Source organism: Myxine glutinosa, chromosome 5, assembly GCF_964187855.1.
Source record: "Myxine glutinosa chromosome 5, kmMyxGlut1.1, whole genome shotgun sequence".
Taxonomy (NCBI): Eukaryota; Metazoa; Chordata; class Myxini; order Myxiniformes; family Myxinidae; genus Myxine; species Myxine glutinosa.
Genome location: NC_136265.1, coordinates 34,895,675 through 34,916,040, shown reverse-complemented (window position 1 = coordinate 34,916,040; position 20,366 = coordinate 34,895,675). Strand labels below are relative to the sequence as shown.

The window sequence follows — 20,366 nt, the reverse complement described above, 5'->3', positions numbered from 1 at the left end:
ATATATATATATATACACACACACACACATATATATACACACACATATATACACACATACATGCACACACACACATACACATACCCACACATACATATATGTACATACACACGCACACACATATATATACACACACATATATACACACACACACACACATATATATATATATACACACACACACACACACACACACACACACATACACACACACATGTACACCCACACATACACATACACACACACGTACACGACACACATGCATACACATATACATATACACACATATACACGCACATATATACACACACACACACACACACACATACACACACCTACACACATCCCACATGTCCCACATGTATATATCCCACATCCCAAATCTATATACATGTTTAAAGTGTACGTGCCCTTCCCCCCTCCCCCTGCCCGGCAACGTGGGGTACTTCTGCTGGTAACTAATAAAATAACAACGAAGAAATATCTCTTGTTAATTTCCTGAAACTCGGTGAAATTCGATGACATTCGCTCGGTGAATTCACTCGGTTTCTCAGTGAAAATTTTCCTTTAGGCGGTGTATAATTGTTCCGAATGAAATATTTCTCAGCAATTTCCCGTCTGTTAAATTATTTATTTTACATACGTGAATGACACGTCCATGCACACGTGAAATGCAGTTTGTTTTTGCACACATGAAATGAACACGAGAACCTTTACTTCCGGATAATAATGTTGAATGAAATAAGAACGAGGAAATATATGTCGGCATCATTGTTGACGTTTTGTGACGACTGTCATCAAACGGAAAAGTAATATATCTTAACGGAAAAGAAAAAGCGAATTTTTAATATATGTCGACATGTTGCCGTCTGTGTCATGTTGGGCGGTGTATGATACATCGTGGCCCGATTTAAAAAAATATATATCTCTGCATTTTCCTGCGTGTGCGTGAATGTTCTCAATTATTGCTGACTAAAATTTTACTATAGTAAAAGTTCTCAACTAAAAAATTATTACTAAACTAAAATATTGCTGACCAAGCCTAAAACCATCGATAAAAATGAAATCAGATGGTGAATTAGATTGGAGATAAAGGTGTGAGAGAGACTCAATGGACTTGAAATTACAGGCCTTTGAGAATTCATTTCGTTCCATAAATGGAAACTTTCATGGGATTTTATTCCCGTTTTTTTCAACCGAGTCTAAAACTGTTAGCGACTGTGAAAAATGAAATGATATATCGAATTAGAGTTTAAATAAAACTGTGAGAGAGAGAGCAAGACAGCACGGGCCTAACTAAACAGACCTCAAAGCTATGCGAGTTAATAAAATGGTGGATATTTGTTTATATGAAGCCTCTCCCAGAAAGGGTGGAGCTACTCTCTAAACGGAGTAAGCCACACCCCCGGACAGACAGACAGAATCACCTACGGCTAATATAATATAGATTATTTCCCATGTTGCATGTTTAGAATAAGCGTGAATGAGGTAATTTAATTGTGATATAAGATTATTCATCATTATACTGTATGTATATCCCTGGTGTTGGGCTAGCGGCTAGGGTGCCGGCTTAGGATCCTAGGATCCTGGGTTCGAATCTCGGTCGATCGCCGAATTAATGCCAGGGGGGTTGACTCAGCCTGTCATCCTTCCGAGGTCGGCTAATTTGAGTACCAGTTCACTGGTAATTCCCTGTTTGTCGTTGAAGGCGGCAAAAAGGGTTGGCGTCAGGAAGGGCATCCGGCCGTAAAACATTGCTTCAAAAAGGGGACCAAAAAACAACAACTACCACGGTCCCCGAAAAGGCCAACCCCCGCTTTGCGGGGAAAAATGGCCTCTAAACGGTGGTTTTATACTGTATGTACAGAAAGCTGTCATCTTCCATCCCCACGTGTCTAAAATTGCGATCCCTTCATACCCTTTTTATGTTTTATCGAATTGTAATCTGTCTTTTATGTTCTTTAAAATGTGTCAATAGGCCATTGGTGCTAGTAAAGAAGGGAATGCCACCATGACATGGATAGAGCACCATTCGATCTGGATGAAAGGTCGGGGCTGGGTGCCCTGCCCACAGACTGGGTGACGGGCCAATGGCAGCAGAGGGGGAATGGCTAGTGGTATCACGGATACAGGTAGGGGCAAAGGCTATAAAAGAGGGTGGTGCAGGAAGGCGTGAAAACATTTTGCTACCGAGGAGCCATGCTGAATGGAAGGTGGATCAGACTCGGCGACGGTTGCGAGAGTGAGATGTGCATGGAAGAAGTTTCGGGAACTGAGTGGTGTGCTGACGAGGAGGGGAGTGTTGTTGAAGCTGAAGGGAAAGGTATGCTACATGTGTGAGAAGTGTTATGATTTATGGGAGCGAGACATAGGTAATGAACATAGAACAGCAACGAAGGCTGGAAAGAGTGGAAATGCGAAAGGTTCAGTGGATGTGCGGAGTATCGTTGAGAGAGAGGAAGACAAATGATGAATTGTGGAAGATGATAGGAATAGAGCCTGTGATGGATGCTGTGAAGAGGAACAGGTTGAGATGGTTTGGTCATGTGTTGAGGAAGGAAGAAAGTGACTGGTTGAGAAGAGTGATGGAAATGAATGCAGAAGGAAGTAGAGGGCGGGCAAGACCGAGAAAGACTTGGCTGAAGGTGGTGGAAGAAGAAATGCGGGCGAGGGGCTTAACAAGGGGAGATGTAGAAAATAGGGCAAAGTGGAGCATATTGTCATGGGGCCCGCAAGGCTAACCCCCGCTCTAGCAGGGAAAATGGCCTTAAAATGCCTGTTGTTGTTGTTGTTGTGGTGCAAACCACGAAGGAGGAGAGGCATGGAGACCTTGCTGTGGAACCTGTGTGCGAATATGAGGGCATGACGCATCTGCCTGCTTGAGATACACCCCCAACTCTAGACCGCATCCACTTCCCCCGAGTGACAGCACCATGGCTGCGGCACGAACTATTTTCTTTGCAAGGCCGTGTTTCCACCTGGAACTAAGCTGCATCCCATCAAGGCAAATTTTTTGTCTTGTCTGATTCTCTGGTCTATCTAATGAGGTGTGAATGGGGCCAGTTAAGTACTTAGATAAAATGAAAGAGCTGCTGTTCGTTCATGGACTCGGGGGCACGTATGGGTCTTGGAGACAAATAATAGAATTGCTTATTAGCCTGAGGAGAGGGTATTGCATTTGAGTCCGTTTGTCTGTCTGTTTGTTTGCACAGAATAAATATGATTTTCTCTGCAACCGTTGGTCCGATTGACAGGAAATTTTCACCTTAGGTGCAGCTCCACCTGTATAATTTTAAAATAATTATGACGTCATAGATCACGAGTTTCGGCCGCCATCTTGGAAAAACCGAAAAACTTTGCACCTCTATATCTCCGAAAGCACTGAATTAAAAAAATTGAGACATGGTTCATTGTAAAGAACTCTCCATGGGGAATAAAATATGTAAATGATGATGTCATAGGTCCCTGCATTATGATGTCATAATTCGACAAGTACAAAACTTAATCCAATCAAGATGAAATTTCTTGAGTGTCATGTAGGCATAAATTGGTGGAGAAAAAAATAATGATGTCTTAGGTCACATGGTTCGGCCGCCATCTTGGAAAAACCGAAAAACTTTGCATCTCTATATCTCCGAAAGCGCTGCATAGAAAAAATTGAGACATAGCTCATTGTAAAGAACTCTCCAAGTGGAATAACATCTGTTAATGATGATGTCATGGGTGCGTCCATTATGACGTCATAATTCGACAAGTAGAAAACTTCATCCGATCGAGATGAAATTTCTTGAGCAGAATCGAGGGATAAATTGGTGGAGAAAAAAAAAAGATGATGTCATTGGTCATGTGGTTCGCCCACTATATTTTTTGGACACAAAAGCCTTAAAAACCACAGAAAACACATCCTGGCAAGGGTCTGCAATCTCTGATTGCTCTTTCTTGATATTTTTGTATTCCCACCATTTTTGCTGTCAATACACATTATAAATCCACTTAGCCTCTATAAACTTGGCCATTATAAATCCACTATAAATACGGAGAGTATTTCAGTGTCCCAAATCACTAATTATAAGGGTTAAACTGTTTGTTAAAGGACGCATTGGGTTCGGGTGATTCGCACCCAGTGCGAGACCATGCCTGGTCCAGCGTTTCTTGCTGGGAACGCCAATTAGAATAATCGGTCGCTTGACTTGATATGTGCTATGTAAGTCAGGTAGCCCGTGAAATTGGTTAGGTAGTTTCAAAATTGGGTATTTTGGCTCAGCTGTTTGTGTATTTGATTTTGGAGCTATTCTCTCCCCTCTCCAGGACATCGGAGCAAGGAAACAAGGGGGAATAATTTTGTCCATAGTCATTGTACATTATTGAATTTTGCTTTAAACTAAGGGGGTAGTACGGTAAGGAGAATAGGTAAGTTAGCTACACCTCACTTCCCACAGCCCCTCTTGATATATATGTTAAGTTCAACTATAAGCGGTAAGGCTGGAGCTTTTGCCCGTGCAATGAACCTTCCAGGAGCTGCGGTTCCGGGGAGTGGAGGGAGGGGGATAGAGATTACCTTAGAACAGATATAACTGCATGGAGTAGCATGGTCCATGTGCGAGTAGGTTGTGGGGGCCTAAAACACTTCCCTACACCCACCCACAAAGGAATGGGATCAGGGATCATTTAACATTACCTTTTACGTAGCTGCAAAGGCTTTGGCACAATAGCGTGATTTTAAAAAATCCAACTTTTTTTCAAAATTTACTGAAATTTATTTTGCCTAAATCGCTCCCCAGCACTCACTGCTGAACCTCTGAAAGTTTAACGACGATCCGTTTGGCCATCTCTGAGAAAATGGCGACACAGATTGACAGACAGCCAAACACCCAAACGCTCTGTTATAGTATCGATATATACATATACACCCATTCAACTAATACTAATGAGACAGCAAATTAAACAAAATGAAAAGCAAACATGGGCAATATTGTGTTTTTATGCATGAAAACCAATCAGTAGCAGCCCTATTTATGAAGAAGGGCTATTTATAAAAGTGTGTTTTGTTAAATTTAATTGTCATTACCACTAGTAGCACTGAATGGGGTAAAAGTAGCCACTTGAATGGGGTAAAAAAACAACTCACGAGTCATGACAATGACAAACCACTTGCGAGTTCAACAACAACAAAATATTTTCTTGTTGGGTGAGACTTTGTGATATTTAAATCTGAAAATACCAATCTCTAAATATTGCAAATGTACGTCGTATGCAAAGTTTCAACCTTCTTCTGCCTTACATCTCAAAGAAACTGCGTGCAGAGTTATTTGTGACTTTTCTTGTGACAACTAGCAGTCTTGTGGAAGGGGGGGGGGGGGGGGGGGGGAGAGGCGGTCTAACATGAAAAAAAAAAAAAAAAACACCTTTAGAGGCCATTTTTCCCCGCAAGCGGGGGTTGGCCTTTTTCGGGGACCGTGGTTGTTGTGGGGTCTAACATGCATGTGAAATAAAATTACCCACCATCAGTAACTGTAATCCACTAAGATTACCCATGTCAAGACATGTAATCCGTTTCGATTTACTCTTCACGTCAGTTTTTCAACTTTTGTTGGTGGGAAAAAAAAATTCTGAAGGGAAAGAAAAAATAAAGCGGAGGCTTTCACGTGCTCACAAACATGTACGGTTACCAAATAACCAATGTAATTGATCAGGAATCAATTACTTTTGGCTCTAGGTTAACGGTTAAGGTGGCTGACTTAAGACCTTAGGGTCTTGAGTTTGAGCCCTAGTCATGCCGTTTAAATAACGGCAGGTGGGTTGGCTCATCCTGACATCCTTCCGAGGTCGGCAAAATGAGTACCCACTTGCTGGTTGCAGGGACATTGGTCAGCGGCACAGCCGCGCTTCCAGATAATGAAGCAACCAGCAGCTACAACCTTGGCTTACGCACCTACACTTTTGCAATCAAATTTGACTTGTATTCTTGTTACGTTTACTCGGCTTGAAAGAAGGATACAAATTCATTACACTGGGAGAGTGGCCAGACGGAAGCCACTCCTGAGAAAAAGGCACACGACAGCCTGCCTGGAGTTTACAAGAAGGCACATGCAAGACTGATAGCATGAAGCAAAAGATTCTGTGGTCTGATGAAACAAAAATTGACCACTTTGGCCTAAATGCAAAGTGCTACATCTGGCGGAAACTGAGCACAGCTCACCACCCATCGAACACCGTCCCTACTGTGAAGCGTGGTGGCAGCATCATGCTATGGGGATGCTTTTTAGCAGCAGGGACTGGGAGACTTTTAAGGATAGAGGGAACAATAAATGGAGCCAAATACAGCCATGACTGCTCCATCACCTGAACATCAGAGGGTAGTGAAATAACCCAGAATGCAGCGATCAGGGGTAGTGGAAATCTTGGGACGAAGAATCAAAAATGAAACATCATGAATGGTTTGTTAGAAGGAGTTGATGTGCTTTCCCATATTAAGGTGATAAAGACGGTTTAAAGATTGGGCTCGAATAATCAGTCAAACTATTCAGGATGGTATCTGATCCAAATTTTGGGGATCACCATTTAAGAGTACTCATAGGGCTGTGGATATAGAATTAGAAGTGTCAATCAAACTCATAACCTGTAGATGGACTTTAGAATTTGGACAGTCAACCCAAAGGTTATACTTTCGAGATAATACATTTTCAGAATAAATAGAATGATGAGCATAGCGTAGTTAGCATGCCAACAACTTAAAAGTCTGATCGGAAGGACTGGTTGAATTGCTCAATTATTCAAAACTAGAAAAAGTGTGACAATCTCCAACAAATCAACCATGGGAATCTAAAGAAACGACATAACTGACTTGCACTTGAGCAAGGACATCCGTGACTCCATGGGACTGACTCAATCTGTGAATTTTCGAACCTGGATTTCTCCCAATGGCAAATCCTCCCTTCTGGATTTGGTGATGACTAACTTTCCCGCAAATGTCTCCTGCTCATCCTCTGCTCCATTTGGTTCATCTGATCATGTGTTTTTGAAAGTCAACATCTCCCTGGCGATTCTCAGGGAGCCGCCTCAATGCCGACGAGTCTGGCATTTCACTCCAGCAGATCGGCAGGGACTGTAGGAAGCCATCTCTCTTCAGTACTCGTCTTAGATATCTACCGCCCCTGACGTTATCTCAGCCGGGGAATTCTTTCACAGAAACCTGCTCTTAGTCATGAACAGATTCATCCCATCTCATCTTCAGTTATCTCACTCTTCTTCCCACTCATGGTATACCGAATCCTGTGGTGAGGCAGATGCTCTGAAACAACTTGCCCTCTCTTACTGGAAGGCTAATCCGACCAAAGGCCATCTCGGTGCATTCCAAAAAGTTCACAACAAGTGGGTGTCCACTCTCAGGAGAGCTAGAAAACAACATCTGTCCAACCTCAAGAATGAACTTTCAAACTTGTCTCCCTCATCTAAAACCTGATGGTGCCTTGTTAAATCTGGAGTTTACTCCCCTTCCATCCCTTAACTCTCTTCAAGTGGCACGACAGCCGACAACACTCGTGAGAAGGCCGAATGCCTCAATTCTGTGTTTGCTTCCACATCTTGTGTCTCCAACCCCTCATTATCGATACCAATCCCATGTCAGGGCTGGAGTATGCCAAGGCAGTGTTCTGAGCCCAGTCCTATTCCTGATCTTCATGAATGATCTCTCTGACTCTCTGGAAAATCCCCTTTATCTATTTGCTGATGATTTCACCTTGTGGCATAACATCTCTCATCCTTCAGACAGACAGGCTCCAGCCGCTTCCCCTCTCTTCAGACCTTGACAATATCAAATGATGGTCAAACACTTGGAATACGTCTTTCAATCCTGGTAAATCTCACACTCTCACTATCTCTCTCCAAAAGAACCATTTGGCATCCCCTCCTATCCCTCCCCACCTCCCCCTTTCCCCCACCCCCATCTACTTTCCGAACAATCCTCTTGAAGAAACTCAGTCACTCAAACTCCAAGGTCTCCTTATCAGCCATGATCTATCTCGGGCAAGCCACATTTCAAAGTTGGCCTCCAAAGCCAGCCGCCGACAGGGCATCCAATGTCGTACAAAGTCCTTCCTTGGCACACCTGAGCTCCTGTCCACCTACAAAGCTTTCCTCCACAACCTGATGAAGTACTACTCTCCCCTCTAGGCTGGCTCCCCTGCCTCACATCCTTGCTCAGCTTGACGCCGTATAAATCAAGGCCTTCAAGATCATTGGAATCTCTCGTGACGAAGCTGAGTCCATGGGATTATCACCGCCATCAAACACAGGTCGGTGGTCTCTCTGTCTTCTAACATCTCCTTTCTGATCTTGTACTATCTGATATTTCTGTCTTTGTCCCCTTCAGTTTCTGCTGGGTGCACAAGGTCCACCATCAACCCCCTTCTGGTGCAACTCCCAAAATCCAGAATCACTGCTCACTTCCACTTATTCTTTCCTTACGCCCCCCCCCCCCCACCTGTGGAATAAACTTCAACCTCATTCCTCCCTCCAGGTTTTCACGACAGCTGCTCACCGCCATAACAGATCGTTTCCAATCCAAAACGAGAATCTTTTCCACACTCGTTAACCCACCCAAATCCCTGCTCCTTCCAATTTTCCAGTGTTTCCTCCTTGGAGTTTCCATCCCCATGCATGCGTGTTTTACGGCCTGTTTTTGTCTGTGACGTCCTAACCCGTTCAGTGCACTAACTCTTCCACGAGCCTCGACTATGTGTACAAAAAACACCTGAAGCTATGTTGAGTTACTCAGGAAAGTCTTTCCATGTCTTTCAACATGTCTTTCAATCCTGACAAATCTCACACTCTTACTATGTCTCTCCGTAAAGACCGACTGGAAAACCCTCCCATCTACTTTCTCAACAATCCTCTCCAAGAAGTTCTGTCGCTCAAGCTTTTAGATCTCACTATCTGCCATGATCTTTCCTGGGAAAACCACATTTCCAAGCTGGCCTCCAAAGCCAGTCGCCGACTGGGCATCCTCCGTCGGGCGAAGTCCTTCCTTGGCACACCTGAGCTCCTCACCACATACAAAGCTTTCATCCGCAGCTCAATGGAATACTGTTCCCCCCTCTGGGCCGGTGCTCCTGCCTCACACCTAGCCCGTCTTCACGCTGTTGAAGCCAAAGCTTTCAGAATCATTGGAATCTCCCGCGATGAAGCTAACTCCGAGGGCCTTTCACTCACTCACCGCAGGCAGGTTGGTGGTCTTTCTGTCTTCTACCGACTCCTCTCCGGCCTTGTTCCCCCAGCTCTCTCTGTGCTCTGTCCCCCAAATATTCCAACAGGTCGCACAAGATCTGCCAGTAACCCTTTTATGGTTAAACTGCCAAAATCAAGACTCCTGGCTCACCTTCACTCCTTCATTCCCCTTTTCTTCCGCCTCTGGAACAAACTCCCCCACTCCCTTCAATCCCACTCCTCCTTCCAGGTCTTTAAAACAGCTGTTCACCACCATCTCTTATCTTCCCCCATCCAAAACCTTGATATTTTCTACCCCTGCTAATTCACCCCAGATTCACTTTTTCGAAATTCAAACTTCTTTCCTGGAAGTGCTTGCAGTGTCCATATGTTTTATACCTCTCCCACCTCCCCCAACAGTTCTCTTGATGTCCCTGCTCTCAAATGTTGGTTTGTGTCCTTTCCCCTCTCTCCCCATCTTGTCAATCGCTCCTCTTATTTTGTGTTTTACGTGTCGGTTTGACTTTTTGTGTGATTAATGTTAGCTCTTTCACGATCCTCGATCTTGTATACAAAAAAAAAAGAAGTTTTCACAGGTTAATGATCCAATTCACAATCTTGAGGGACATATGACATGGACAATACAGCATTAAGCATTATTCTCAATCATTTTTACTGATGTTGACGAGAATGAGACAATTGATTTTTCAAGTATAAATAGACAAATTTATGCGGGATGGGAGGTGGAGCTAATTCAAGGAAGGGGTACGTCCATGCAAAAGGGTTAAACCAATGGAAAAAGGTGGAGCCGATGGCGGATGATCTCTGTTACCACATGTGAGGATGATCAAGCAACCAGAAAACACAACCGTAGGTAGTGAATGAGTTGGGCTGATGTGGAATACGCGAACATGCATGTGGTCAAAGGAAGAACGTAATGGATTGGGTTAAGAAAGGAAAAGCGAATAAATTGGCCTTAAGGAAGAGGGGAAGGGAGAGGCGGAGGACCTCCGTAAAGAAGAAGGAAATGGCAGCGAAGGTGAATGACCAGCCGTATCTGTAAGTGAACGAGGTGGCGTTCTCACTGGACATGTTGACGACCTCATCATTGACACTGGAGATGTAAAGGACCAGTCCTACCACCAAAGCCAACCCTGCAGACATGACCAGGCACAACCACTCAGCGGGCCTCAATTATGCATCGATCAAAGCACAATGACCTGCGGACCACGTGTGAGGCACGGCACGTGAAGTGCGCAACATGAACGAAGGGTGCAGCTCGCCACAATAAAATTAGACGACGGACCACACTCGCACGGACGATGCGAGGACACGAGAGCGCGGAGCTGACCCGATAAGATGAAGCAGATGCCAGAGACGAAGGCCAGTGCGGTGCGTTGTGGCTGCACGTGACCCATGCTGCTCAGCACGAAGCCCACGAGCATCAGCAGCAGGCTGGCAAGCGGGAAAGGAGTTGCCGATCGGATCAAACCTACAGAAGATTGAAAAAGAAATTACGACCCATTGAAAACATCTGCAAAGTCGAAACGACTGAGATGCGTCATTCAATGGAAGGAGCAGGAAGCTGTACCATTACTTCAATAAACCTTAAGACTGATTTAAAGGTCAGTTTTGTGCCAGATATTAGTTTAGCGACCCAGCTTCCCACGTGAGGGGTTAATCCACTCATTATGCTAATTATATGTGTCCTTGGCTGTAAAATCCAGTCATTTTTCCCAGTTTTTCCTTTTTAGTCCGTCCTCTGCATAGCAGGAGACAGGGTTTTGTAATCACTTCTGTGTGTATCTGTATGTCTGTATGTGTGTGTCTGTATGTGTGTGTCTATGTGTGTGTCTGTGCATGTGTGTGTGTGTGCATGTGTGTGTGTGTGTGTGTGTGTGTGTCTGTGCATGTGTGTGTGTCTGTGCATGTGTGTGTGTGTTTGTGTGTGTATGTGCAATGTGCATGTGTGTTTGTTTGTGTGTGTGTGTGTGTGTGTGTGTGTGTGTGTGTGTGTGTGTGTGTCTGTGCATGTGTCTGTGTGTGTCTGTGCATTTGTGTGTGTGTTTGTGTGTGTATGTGCAATGTGCATGTGTGTTTGTTTGTGTGTGTGTGTGTGTGTGTGTGTGTGTGTGTGTGTGTGTCTGTGCATGTGTGTGTGTTTTTGTATGTGTGTCTGTTTGTGTGTGTGTGGCTGTGTGTGTATGCCTGTGCATGTGTGTGTGTCTGTGTGTGTGTGTGTGTGTGTGTCTGTCTGTGCATGTGTGTGTGTTTTTGTATGTGTGTCTGTTTGTGTGTGTGTGGCTGTGTGTGTATGCCTGTGCATGTGTGTATGTCTGTGTGTGTGTGTCTGTGCATGCGTGTCTGTGCGTGCGTGTGTCTTTGCATGTGTGTGTGTCTGTGTGTGTGTGTCTGTACACCTGCGTCTGTGTGTGAGTGCGTCTGTGTGTGTGTTTGTGTGTGTCTGTGTGTGTGTGTGTGTGTGTGTGTGTGTGTCTGTCCAGGCCTTAACTTTTTTTTACCATTTGAGTTTGATTGTCAAATTTTCACCAAAGCTTTATTATGATAAAACGGAGAAGGCAAATTAATAATTTTGTCAAAAGGTGAAAGGTCAAGCGTCACATAAAATCGTCAATTTTCATCCAATTTACCTGAAATTTTTACAATTTACATATAGGGTAACTGAATTGGTTCACTAATCAAAAGGTAGGAGTCGATTGTTGTTTTTTTTAGATCAAAAGGTCAAAGGTCAAGGTTGCATAAAATCGTCAATTTCTGTCTGATTGACCAGGAATTTGAAGAAAAATTTGCACATTGAGTCACAGAATTGATTCACCAATCAAAAGCCAGAAGCTGTTTTGTTTTTTTCGATCTAAAACTCAAAGGTCATGGTTGCATAAAATTATCAATTTTCATTTTGTATTTTTTTAAAAACTGTTTTCGTTATTTTTAGCATATGGAGGAAGAAGAAGAAGAAGAAGACGTCTGAATACAAACAGACGCGGATGGGGCTTCAACAAAGTACATTGGATCCCGGAATAACGAGCCAAGCGCTCCGAAGGGACAAATCTGTACTTGGTCACAACCTATTGTTTTACGAACCAGACCTTGAAATCCCCTTCTACAATATATTCCCTCTTTTCCAAAGACGTACGGAGGACGCTGGCAGTGGAGTCCGATGTGAAGTGTGTCTTGCTGGGTGCGAAGTACTGTATTCGGCTGCACCGTCCTTGCTCTTCTCCTGTGGGCACAGAAACAAACCATGTCACCGGAAATTTTACTCATTTGTTTCTCTGCCAGACACGTTCAATGTGCCTCTCAACGCGTTGCTCTCTGGGCTCAGCTGTCATGGTGCGGCCCCGAGAGCTCTATAATGGGATTATTTTATGGCTTTTGTACTCTCCAATTTAATTCTCTGCTTGTTTGATAATGGCATGGAACGCCTTGAGAATTGGCTTTTTAACATTGTCAAATTTAACATCTCAAACCACATAGTCAGGCATAATATGTACAATATATAAATATATATATATATATCACCAAAGGCATTGGGCCAAAACTTGAAATTAACCCTTCCAATGTTGATTGTGGGTTCCAAAGTGTGTTGTGTGGCTGTGTGTCACACACAAGTATTTTTGGCCACACGCAACTGGCCAAAAATATTGGCACCCTTGCACTTTTTTCAAATAATGCACCGTTTATTCCAGAAAATTGCTGAAATTTAAAAAATCTTTTCGAATCCACATGTGTATTTCTTTGGTTTGCAGTGGAACAAAATTTTTAAAAAGCTGAAGAAATTACTAAATCTTAGCTCATTCCACACTGAGATCCAAAATAATGTATTTGTGCACATGTGTGTGTATATATGCATATATAAATATCACACACATATAAACACTGCGTTTCATAAGTAGGCGGCAGGCGCTGATTTTCAGCATCTATTTCCGCTCAAATCACCGCCTACTCTGAACAATAAAAAAAAACAATTATTTTTAAGTTGTTACTTTTAACGAAGATACCAGAGCAATATGTTGCAGTGCCGTAATCTACCTTTTGGCAGGTTATATGCCTTCGCCCGATGCCTCACTGTCGCAGGTCATGAAAAATTCCGAGGTCAAGGATGAGCATCATTGTCATAAAGGATGGTGTCACTCGTACCCAGAGTGACCTCAATTCCCCCAATCTCAGTGGCTGTGTTTGTCTGAAGTTAGGTCCGGTGTTATCGCATGTGTGATTGGTGTATACAGCTCCTCTACAAGCCTTAGAATGTAAAAAACTATAAAATATAAAAATTGGCATGAATGCGTCGAAAGCTTGTCTCCACCTGTGTTATGTGTCAACCCACTGTTACATTTCATCTCAATTAAAGGTGACATGGAAAATTAAAGGTGACATGGAAAATTAAAGGTCACATGAGAAAGAATGTGAGAGAGAAAACAGATAAGCAGAAGGGAAACAACACCAGATGCTTCTAAGTCGAGTTATGGTCTCCAACATGATTTTAAAATGGAACATGACCTTTGACCTGTTGAACCCAATATCGAATCGGGTGATCTTTGTGTTAAAGTCCGTACTTGTACCAAGTTTGGTTGAAATCTCTTCAGCGGTTTACAAGTTACGCGGTAACAAAGATTTTCCATTAAACGGCACATGACCTTCGACCTTTGGAACCCACAATCAAATCATTTACAAGGTCAATCATTTGAGTTACGCCGACACTGTGTCGACATAGCACAAGCGAGATCGAATATGACCAAAAGACGGCCAAGCTTAACCCTGGAAGCTTTTGGCTTTGGCCGAAAGCAATGGAAAGGTATTTACGTACAATGGTCAAGAAATGTAGGCATTTGTTAGACATTGTAATGGATTGTGTCTTCCTGAATGGTGACCCAAGATGGCCGGAGATAAAATCCTACGATGGCTGAGTGGAGGCATACTGAACATGCGTGGTAAGCCAAAATCCTTCGGGGAGAATGTCCTTTGGGCCGATGAGACCAAATTAGAGCTTTTTGGTGACGCACATCATCTCTATGTTTACAGAAAACAAAACGAAGCCTTCAAAGAAAAGATCACCTTCCCTACAGTCAAACATGGAGGAGGTTCAGTGATGTTTTGGGGTTGCTGTGCTGCCTCTAGCACTGAGTGCCTTGTATATGTGCGTGGCATCATGAAATCAGGAGATTACGAAGGCATTTTGGAGCGCAATGTTCAACCTAGTGTCAGAAAGCTGGGTCTCCGTCGAAGGTCTGGAAGCAGGACAATGACCCCAAACACACTTCAAAAAGCACCCAGGAATGGTTCAAGACAAAATGCTGGACTGTTTTGAAGTGGCCAGCAATGAGTCCAGATCTAAATCCCATTGAACACCTGTGGGGAGGAGGCACCCTTCAAATCTGGAAGAACTGGAGCAGTTTGCACAAGAGGAGTGGGCCAAACTGCCAGTAGGGAGGTGTAGGAAGCTCATTCATGGCGATAGGAAGCGCTTGACTGCATTAATTTTGTCCAAAGGCTGTGCTAGCAAATATTAAGTCAAGGGTCTCAATAATTTTGTCAATGCCATTTCTTTTTATTTTCTAATTTTAGAGGATACATTAAGTTCTGAATCAAAAACAAAGAGCGGTCCCTGCTCTCAAATGTTGTGTTTGTGTCCTTCCCCCTCTCTCCCCATCTTGTCTACCGCTCCCTATGTTATATGTTTTATGTGTCGGTTTGTCTTTCTGTGTGATTAATGTTCGCTCTTTCACGAGCCTCGATCTTGTATACAAAAAAAAAAAAAAAAAAAAAAAAAAAAAAGGTTCTGTAATATTAACAGTGAAATAAAGAATTGTGGAGACCAAATACTTTTGTCAATTTCAACTGATTTTTCAAGAAAATTGTGAGTTATTTGAAAAAAGTGCAAGGGTGCAAATATTTTTGGCCACAACTGTGTGTATATATATACTCACATTATTTTGTATTTATTATACACATTGTGTATATATATTTCAGTTTTTTCTTTTTAATAAATTTGCAAAACTTTCTAAAATCCTGTTTTCTCTTTGTCATTATGGGGTATTAAGTGTAGATTGATGAGGGAAAAAATGAATTTAAACGATTTCAGCATGAGGCTGCAACATAACAAAATGTGAAAAAAGTGAAGGGGTCTGAATACTTTCTGAATGCACTGCAACTAATTGGTGAGAGGATGAGCTCCGATTGTCAAATATGGTATCAGATGTGAAAAATAATGGTAAGATAAGCGAAGGAGTCACATTATCCCTCAAATGCGTAAATCGCTGATCATTCAAAAACCGTGAATAGTACAAAAGCAACATATACATCGATTCAAAGGTAATGTTTCTGCTCATCCAATGACATAACTATCAAGGGTGAAATAAGAGTTTGTAGAAATAAAATATTACCACCTTGGCTAACTTCTCCAAATATACACCCTGCCAAATTTTAAAACAAGCAATTTTTATCCGCATACATGTCTGTCCTTTGATGGAAAAAAAACATTTAATATTTTTTACCCAAAAGCATCACAATAATATGTTCAAATTTGTTCATAATGTTACGTTTGTGGGGGGTTGGCAATGAAATACCTTAGGGCCAAGTAGGATTGTATAGGTAGTGTGCTCCGACTGTCGTGAAGAAGAAGAAACCTTCATGTAACTTAAGTCAACTCCGTGTGTCCGGTAAGAGCATATCTTTGTCCCCATGGCGAGGGATGGGGATATGTTAATTAGGTAGGGTTTAAGGGTAATTAATTCCCTGTATGTAAATGCCTCTGTGATTTTTCTTTTTTTCCTTATGACACACACCACACCAGCCATGCACTCCACACCTACACTAAAAACACCATATAAAGTAACCGGAACCAGGACATTAAAATACTGGCGCCGCCAGCCGAGTCATCGCAACACCAAGCAGGGAGAGGCATGAGGCCCCGCCCGAAGGGTGATGATTGGTCCGGGCGATGGAGCGCTGAGATGGACTCTTTGATTGGAGCGTCATCCGATGACGTTCAAGACCGGGGAACAAAAAGACTGGGCCCCGACATTTTCCCTCTCTGGCTTTGTGGAGGTGATCGCAGGCAGACGCATTCTTTCTCTTGGTCCGGGCGAATGGTGCGAGCTGAGAGACCTCAGTGTTTTGTGGAGCGTGGTACGAGGACGGAGTGAGGGCCTGCTCGCTTGTATTGGTGTGGCGGTAAACACGGCTTCGCGCCAGGGCGGGTTTTCCTGTGCAGGGACGTGTTTCCCCGCCTGTGACGATCCCGGATGGTCAGGGGAACCAGAGCTGAGTACCCGCTAACATTCCAAATGCACAAACATTTATTTTCCATTTAGTTTTCCCTTTGTGTTGTATACGAGTCCGTTGGAGGGTCCCTCAGTTTAGGAATGTAGTGTTACCTTTTTTTTTTCTTCTGGTTCTTTTCTTCGTTTTTTATTGTAACCTCTTGCTACGGTTCGAGAGGCTCTCTCATGCTGCGGTTTGAGAGGCTCGCTCGTGCTGAGGTTTGAGAGGCTCGCTCGTGCTGAGGTTTGAGAGGCTCGCTCGGCTGTGGTTTGTATGGCTCGCAAGTTCTGCAGTTTCTTTGGCACATTATGTGCCTTCAATGGCTCATAACTAGGCTGGAAAGCGGGACTAAACACAGCACCAACCTGACCTCTACAGCCCTGACCCTTCCTGTCATCTCTCAGTCCCTCCTTCCCCCAAACCCTGATATAAGATTCTGGGCAAGCTTTCATATGATCAGTCCGATGCCACCTGCGGCATCAGTCAGAGCATATGAAAGCCTTACCCTGCACTCCCCACCCCCTACACCCCAGAGATTCTGCCATGTTGGTTTCATAGTCACATGTGGAGGTGAGAAACTACAATGGGGAAGGATTAAGAACACTAAATACTGAGGGAAAAGGGGAAAGGAGGCAGAAATGAGGATCGGGAAACAGGGATCTCTCTATTGATTCAATCCAGGCAGGTGCTACAAAAATGCCTTATACTAACATTCATTATGAAATAACTAAGAAATTAACCCCTTAATTAACCCCTAAACTATTGTCATAAAAATATATTAAAAAGCTGTTGTGTAAAACACATGGCCAGGATGAGATGACCTACGTCTTGGACTCTGGAACTCAAAGTACGTTTTTGCTTGATAAATATAGGCAAAACACCCATTATGGTCCATGTACAGATTGATGAACAATAATTCACACCAGCAATGTATTTTACCACCAGCAGTTTAATTTCCACCACCGGCTTCCAGCCAGGTGAATAACCGCAGGCCAACAAACGGAAAACTCAATTTGTACAGTCACCTGTGCTCGTTATATCTGCATTCCTTCACGGACAGCTCTTCACTTTAATAATTATCACAAAACTTCATAACTTTCAACACTATGCAAAAATAAATTTTCACATAAAACTGTGAAGTGGTCAACGAATTTTCTTGGATAACAAACTATACCGATGGTACTATATATATACTCGTATATATATTTATTTAATTTAAAAAGGTTGTTTTTCACTTGGTGTTTGGCCAAAACCCAATGATACAACTGAGCCGAAAGCAATCTTCAGGCAATCGCGTTTGCTTTTGCAAATTACTCGAATTTTGATGAAAATATTAAAATTTAAATTGTGTTGCTGAAAACAGTCCAGCCATGCCAGGCAGCAGGCAGCGGTCCTCTCGACGTCGATGAATGCTAAAATCAGTGACGAGGATGAATATTTCGACAAGATGGAGAAGGATGTCACAAAAGCAATGGAGGTCATGCTGTTAACAAAAGAGCTAGAATGTGCAGGTTCAGACTCCAGTGACACGGAATGAGGTAGAAACACCATCACCTCGTTATGGACCAAGCCTCGTCGCCTTAAATATATCTGACATTCACAGACACTGCCAAATGTGAGCAAGGATGAGTACGTAGACCCTTCACCCTGTGAATACAGCTGTGCAGTGGTGTATTAATATCAAATATATTCCATCAATTTTCTGTTGCACAGTACAATGGATTCCTTGGAATGATCCCACAGCCATTTGATGTGCATTTAAAACTTTATTTTGAAAGCAAATATAAACGTCATATTGTCTGCTTATTATTGCTATTGCCTGCTGAAAAAAAACACTTGTTTACTTTGCTTTTAACCATCAAATTGTATCAAGCAATCATCTTGGAACAAGAGAAAAATGCCCACAGTGTGGTCACCAGCTGCGACGTGTAGAATCATGAGGATATCCGTTGCAATATGCGCTACCAAATTCGACCAGTCATTAAATTATACGCATGCACTAGCGTCTTTTTGTCTTTCAGCTAAATTTATTCTGGTTTCTTCAAACAAATCGCGATTTTAGTCCGCGATGTTCTTACCTCATACCAACGCACGACCGAGTGTATGCGCATGCGCTATTCAATAATTACACCTAATTTGTGTCAAGTTCTGTGAAACGAGATTGATATGAAAACATTCATGTTGTCTTTGTTGCTAAATTTATTCTGGTTTCTTCAAACAAATGGCGATTTTAGTCTGCGATGTTCTTACCTCATACCAACGCAAGTCTGAATGCATGCGCATGCGCTATTCAAAAAGGCACCCCAACAACAAGAACAACATTGCGGTCCTCTCAAAGAGCTGCTAGTCGCAGCTAAAAATATGATCGTCAGGAATACGCAACTTTCAAAAATGACGTATGAATGCTAAATGAGGCCATTTCCTCATGCGCTTTGTGCGTTTTCATCGACTCGGTTCTGCTCACCGGATACATCTAACATGGCGTTGCTAGCCCAAAATGTGCGATACAAGTCGTCTTTCAAACATAATTTTCAGCATTTAGACAAAAAAAGTTGCAATTCCAAGGTGGTTAACCATAATTAACACACACACATGACAAGCGACAAACAAGTGTAGGACTAGCCGAGTATGTGAAATGCTCAACAGACTATCGGATGCAATTTGTAAACAAACATGAACACAACAAACCTGAAAAAGTATCCCAAACTTACCTTGAAAAAAAAATCCAAAAACAGGTGCGAATAGAAGGTGCACAGGAATATGAAACAGCAACAAATACAGCCCCAACAATTGCAAAAAGACAAAAGAAATATATTAAAAGAAATATCAAGAAATATACACCAACAACGAGGAGGGGGAGGGGGGCAAGAGAGGAAGGGGGTTCATATATATGCCGGTGGGTGAATGTGGCGTTTATCACGTTTCTGAGGTAAGTGTGATGCCGATCAGGAAGAAGAAGAAGCAATACTACCAATTTCGTACACTTCCGGAATTGTTTGATTTATTTGTATTCAAATGTCTGGTGATTGTTTTTTTATTTATTCATGCGAATGTGTACTTGTATATAACTGTCATTAATTTTAAAAGGCTTAGGCACTATCGAGCGTTTTTTTTTTTTAAGTCCAAAAAACGATCTTTTTTTTTTTTCAAATTTTTGTTTGACGTAAAACATTCAAAGGCACTCACTGATGAACCTATGAAAGTTTGATGAAGATCCATTCAGCCATCTTTGAGAAAAATGGCGACACACACACACACATAGACAGCCATCTCTCTTATATAGTAGATACTTGTGCCAAGTTTGGTCAAAATCCCGTCACTAGTTCAAAAGTTAGTGCAGTCACACAATTTTTTTACCGAATGGGACCTCTGACCTCTGGCCTTTCAACTCTTGACCCCATAATCTAATCAGTTGATCTTTACATACCTGTACCAAGTTTGAATTAGATTCCTTCAACCATTCTCAAGTTAAAACCTATTACAGACTTTGACCTTTGACCTCTTGACTCCAAAATCAAATCTGTTCATCTTTTCATCATTATAATACCCGTTACGACCTGGCCCTTGTGTGAAGGACTCGGAGTACTGCCTATTGCTCCGGAGATCCTAATCGATGTGCTCGGGAGACCAATAGGTTCCCTGTGGGCGGGTCGCGCCATATGAGCAATCAGAAGTGACCGAGCGAAGCTACCATCCAAATGCTGACGCAATTTTACACCCTCCAATCTTCAACACACAGTATGCCAATTCAGAAATGCAATGCAAATTCAAAACAGGGGAATAAATGCAAATACTTTACTCAAAATCAAGAAAAAAACACAGGGTGCAACACCAAGGAAATGATCAATCATCAGGAAAAGAAATCCCGCTGATATGCAGCG

General features: G+C 42.7%; 1 protein-coding gene across 1 annotated transcript in view; it reads right to left on the bottom strand.

Moving 5' to 3' along the window:
* LOC137427715 (voltage-dependent calcium channel gamma-5 subunit-like) overlaps positions 1–20,366 on the bottom strand; it is a 91,965-nt gene that overhangs the window by 30,015 nt on the left and 41,584 nt on the right. Inside the window, exons 2-4 of the mRNA XM_068117402.1 lie at positions 12,359–12,445; positions 10,556–10,696; positions 10,213–10,358 (exon numbers count right to left, since the gene is read on the bottom strand). Coding sequence (XP_067973503.1) covers positions 10,213–10,358; positions 10,556–10,696; positions 12,359–12,445 — 374 coding nt within the window. The remainder of the gene's footprint in view (positions 1–10,212; positions 10,359–10,555; positions 10,697–12,358; positions 12,446–20,366) is intronic.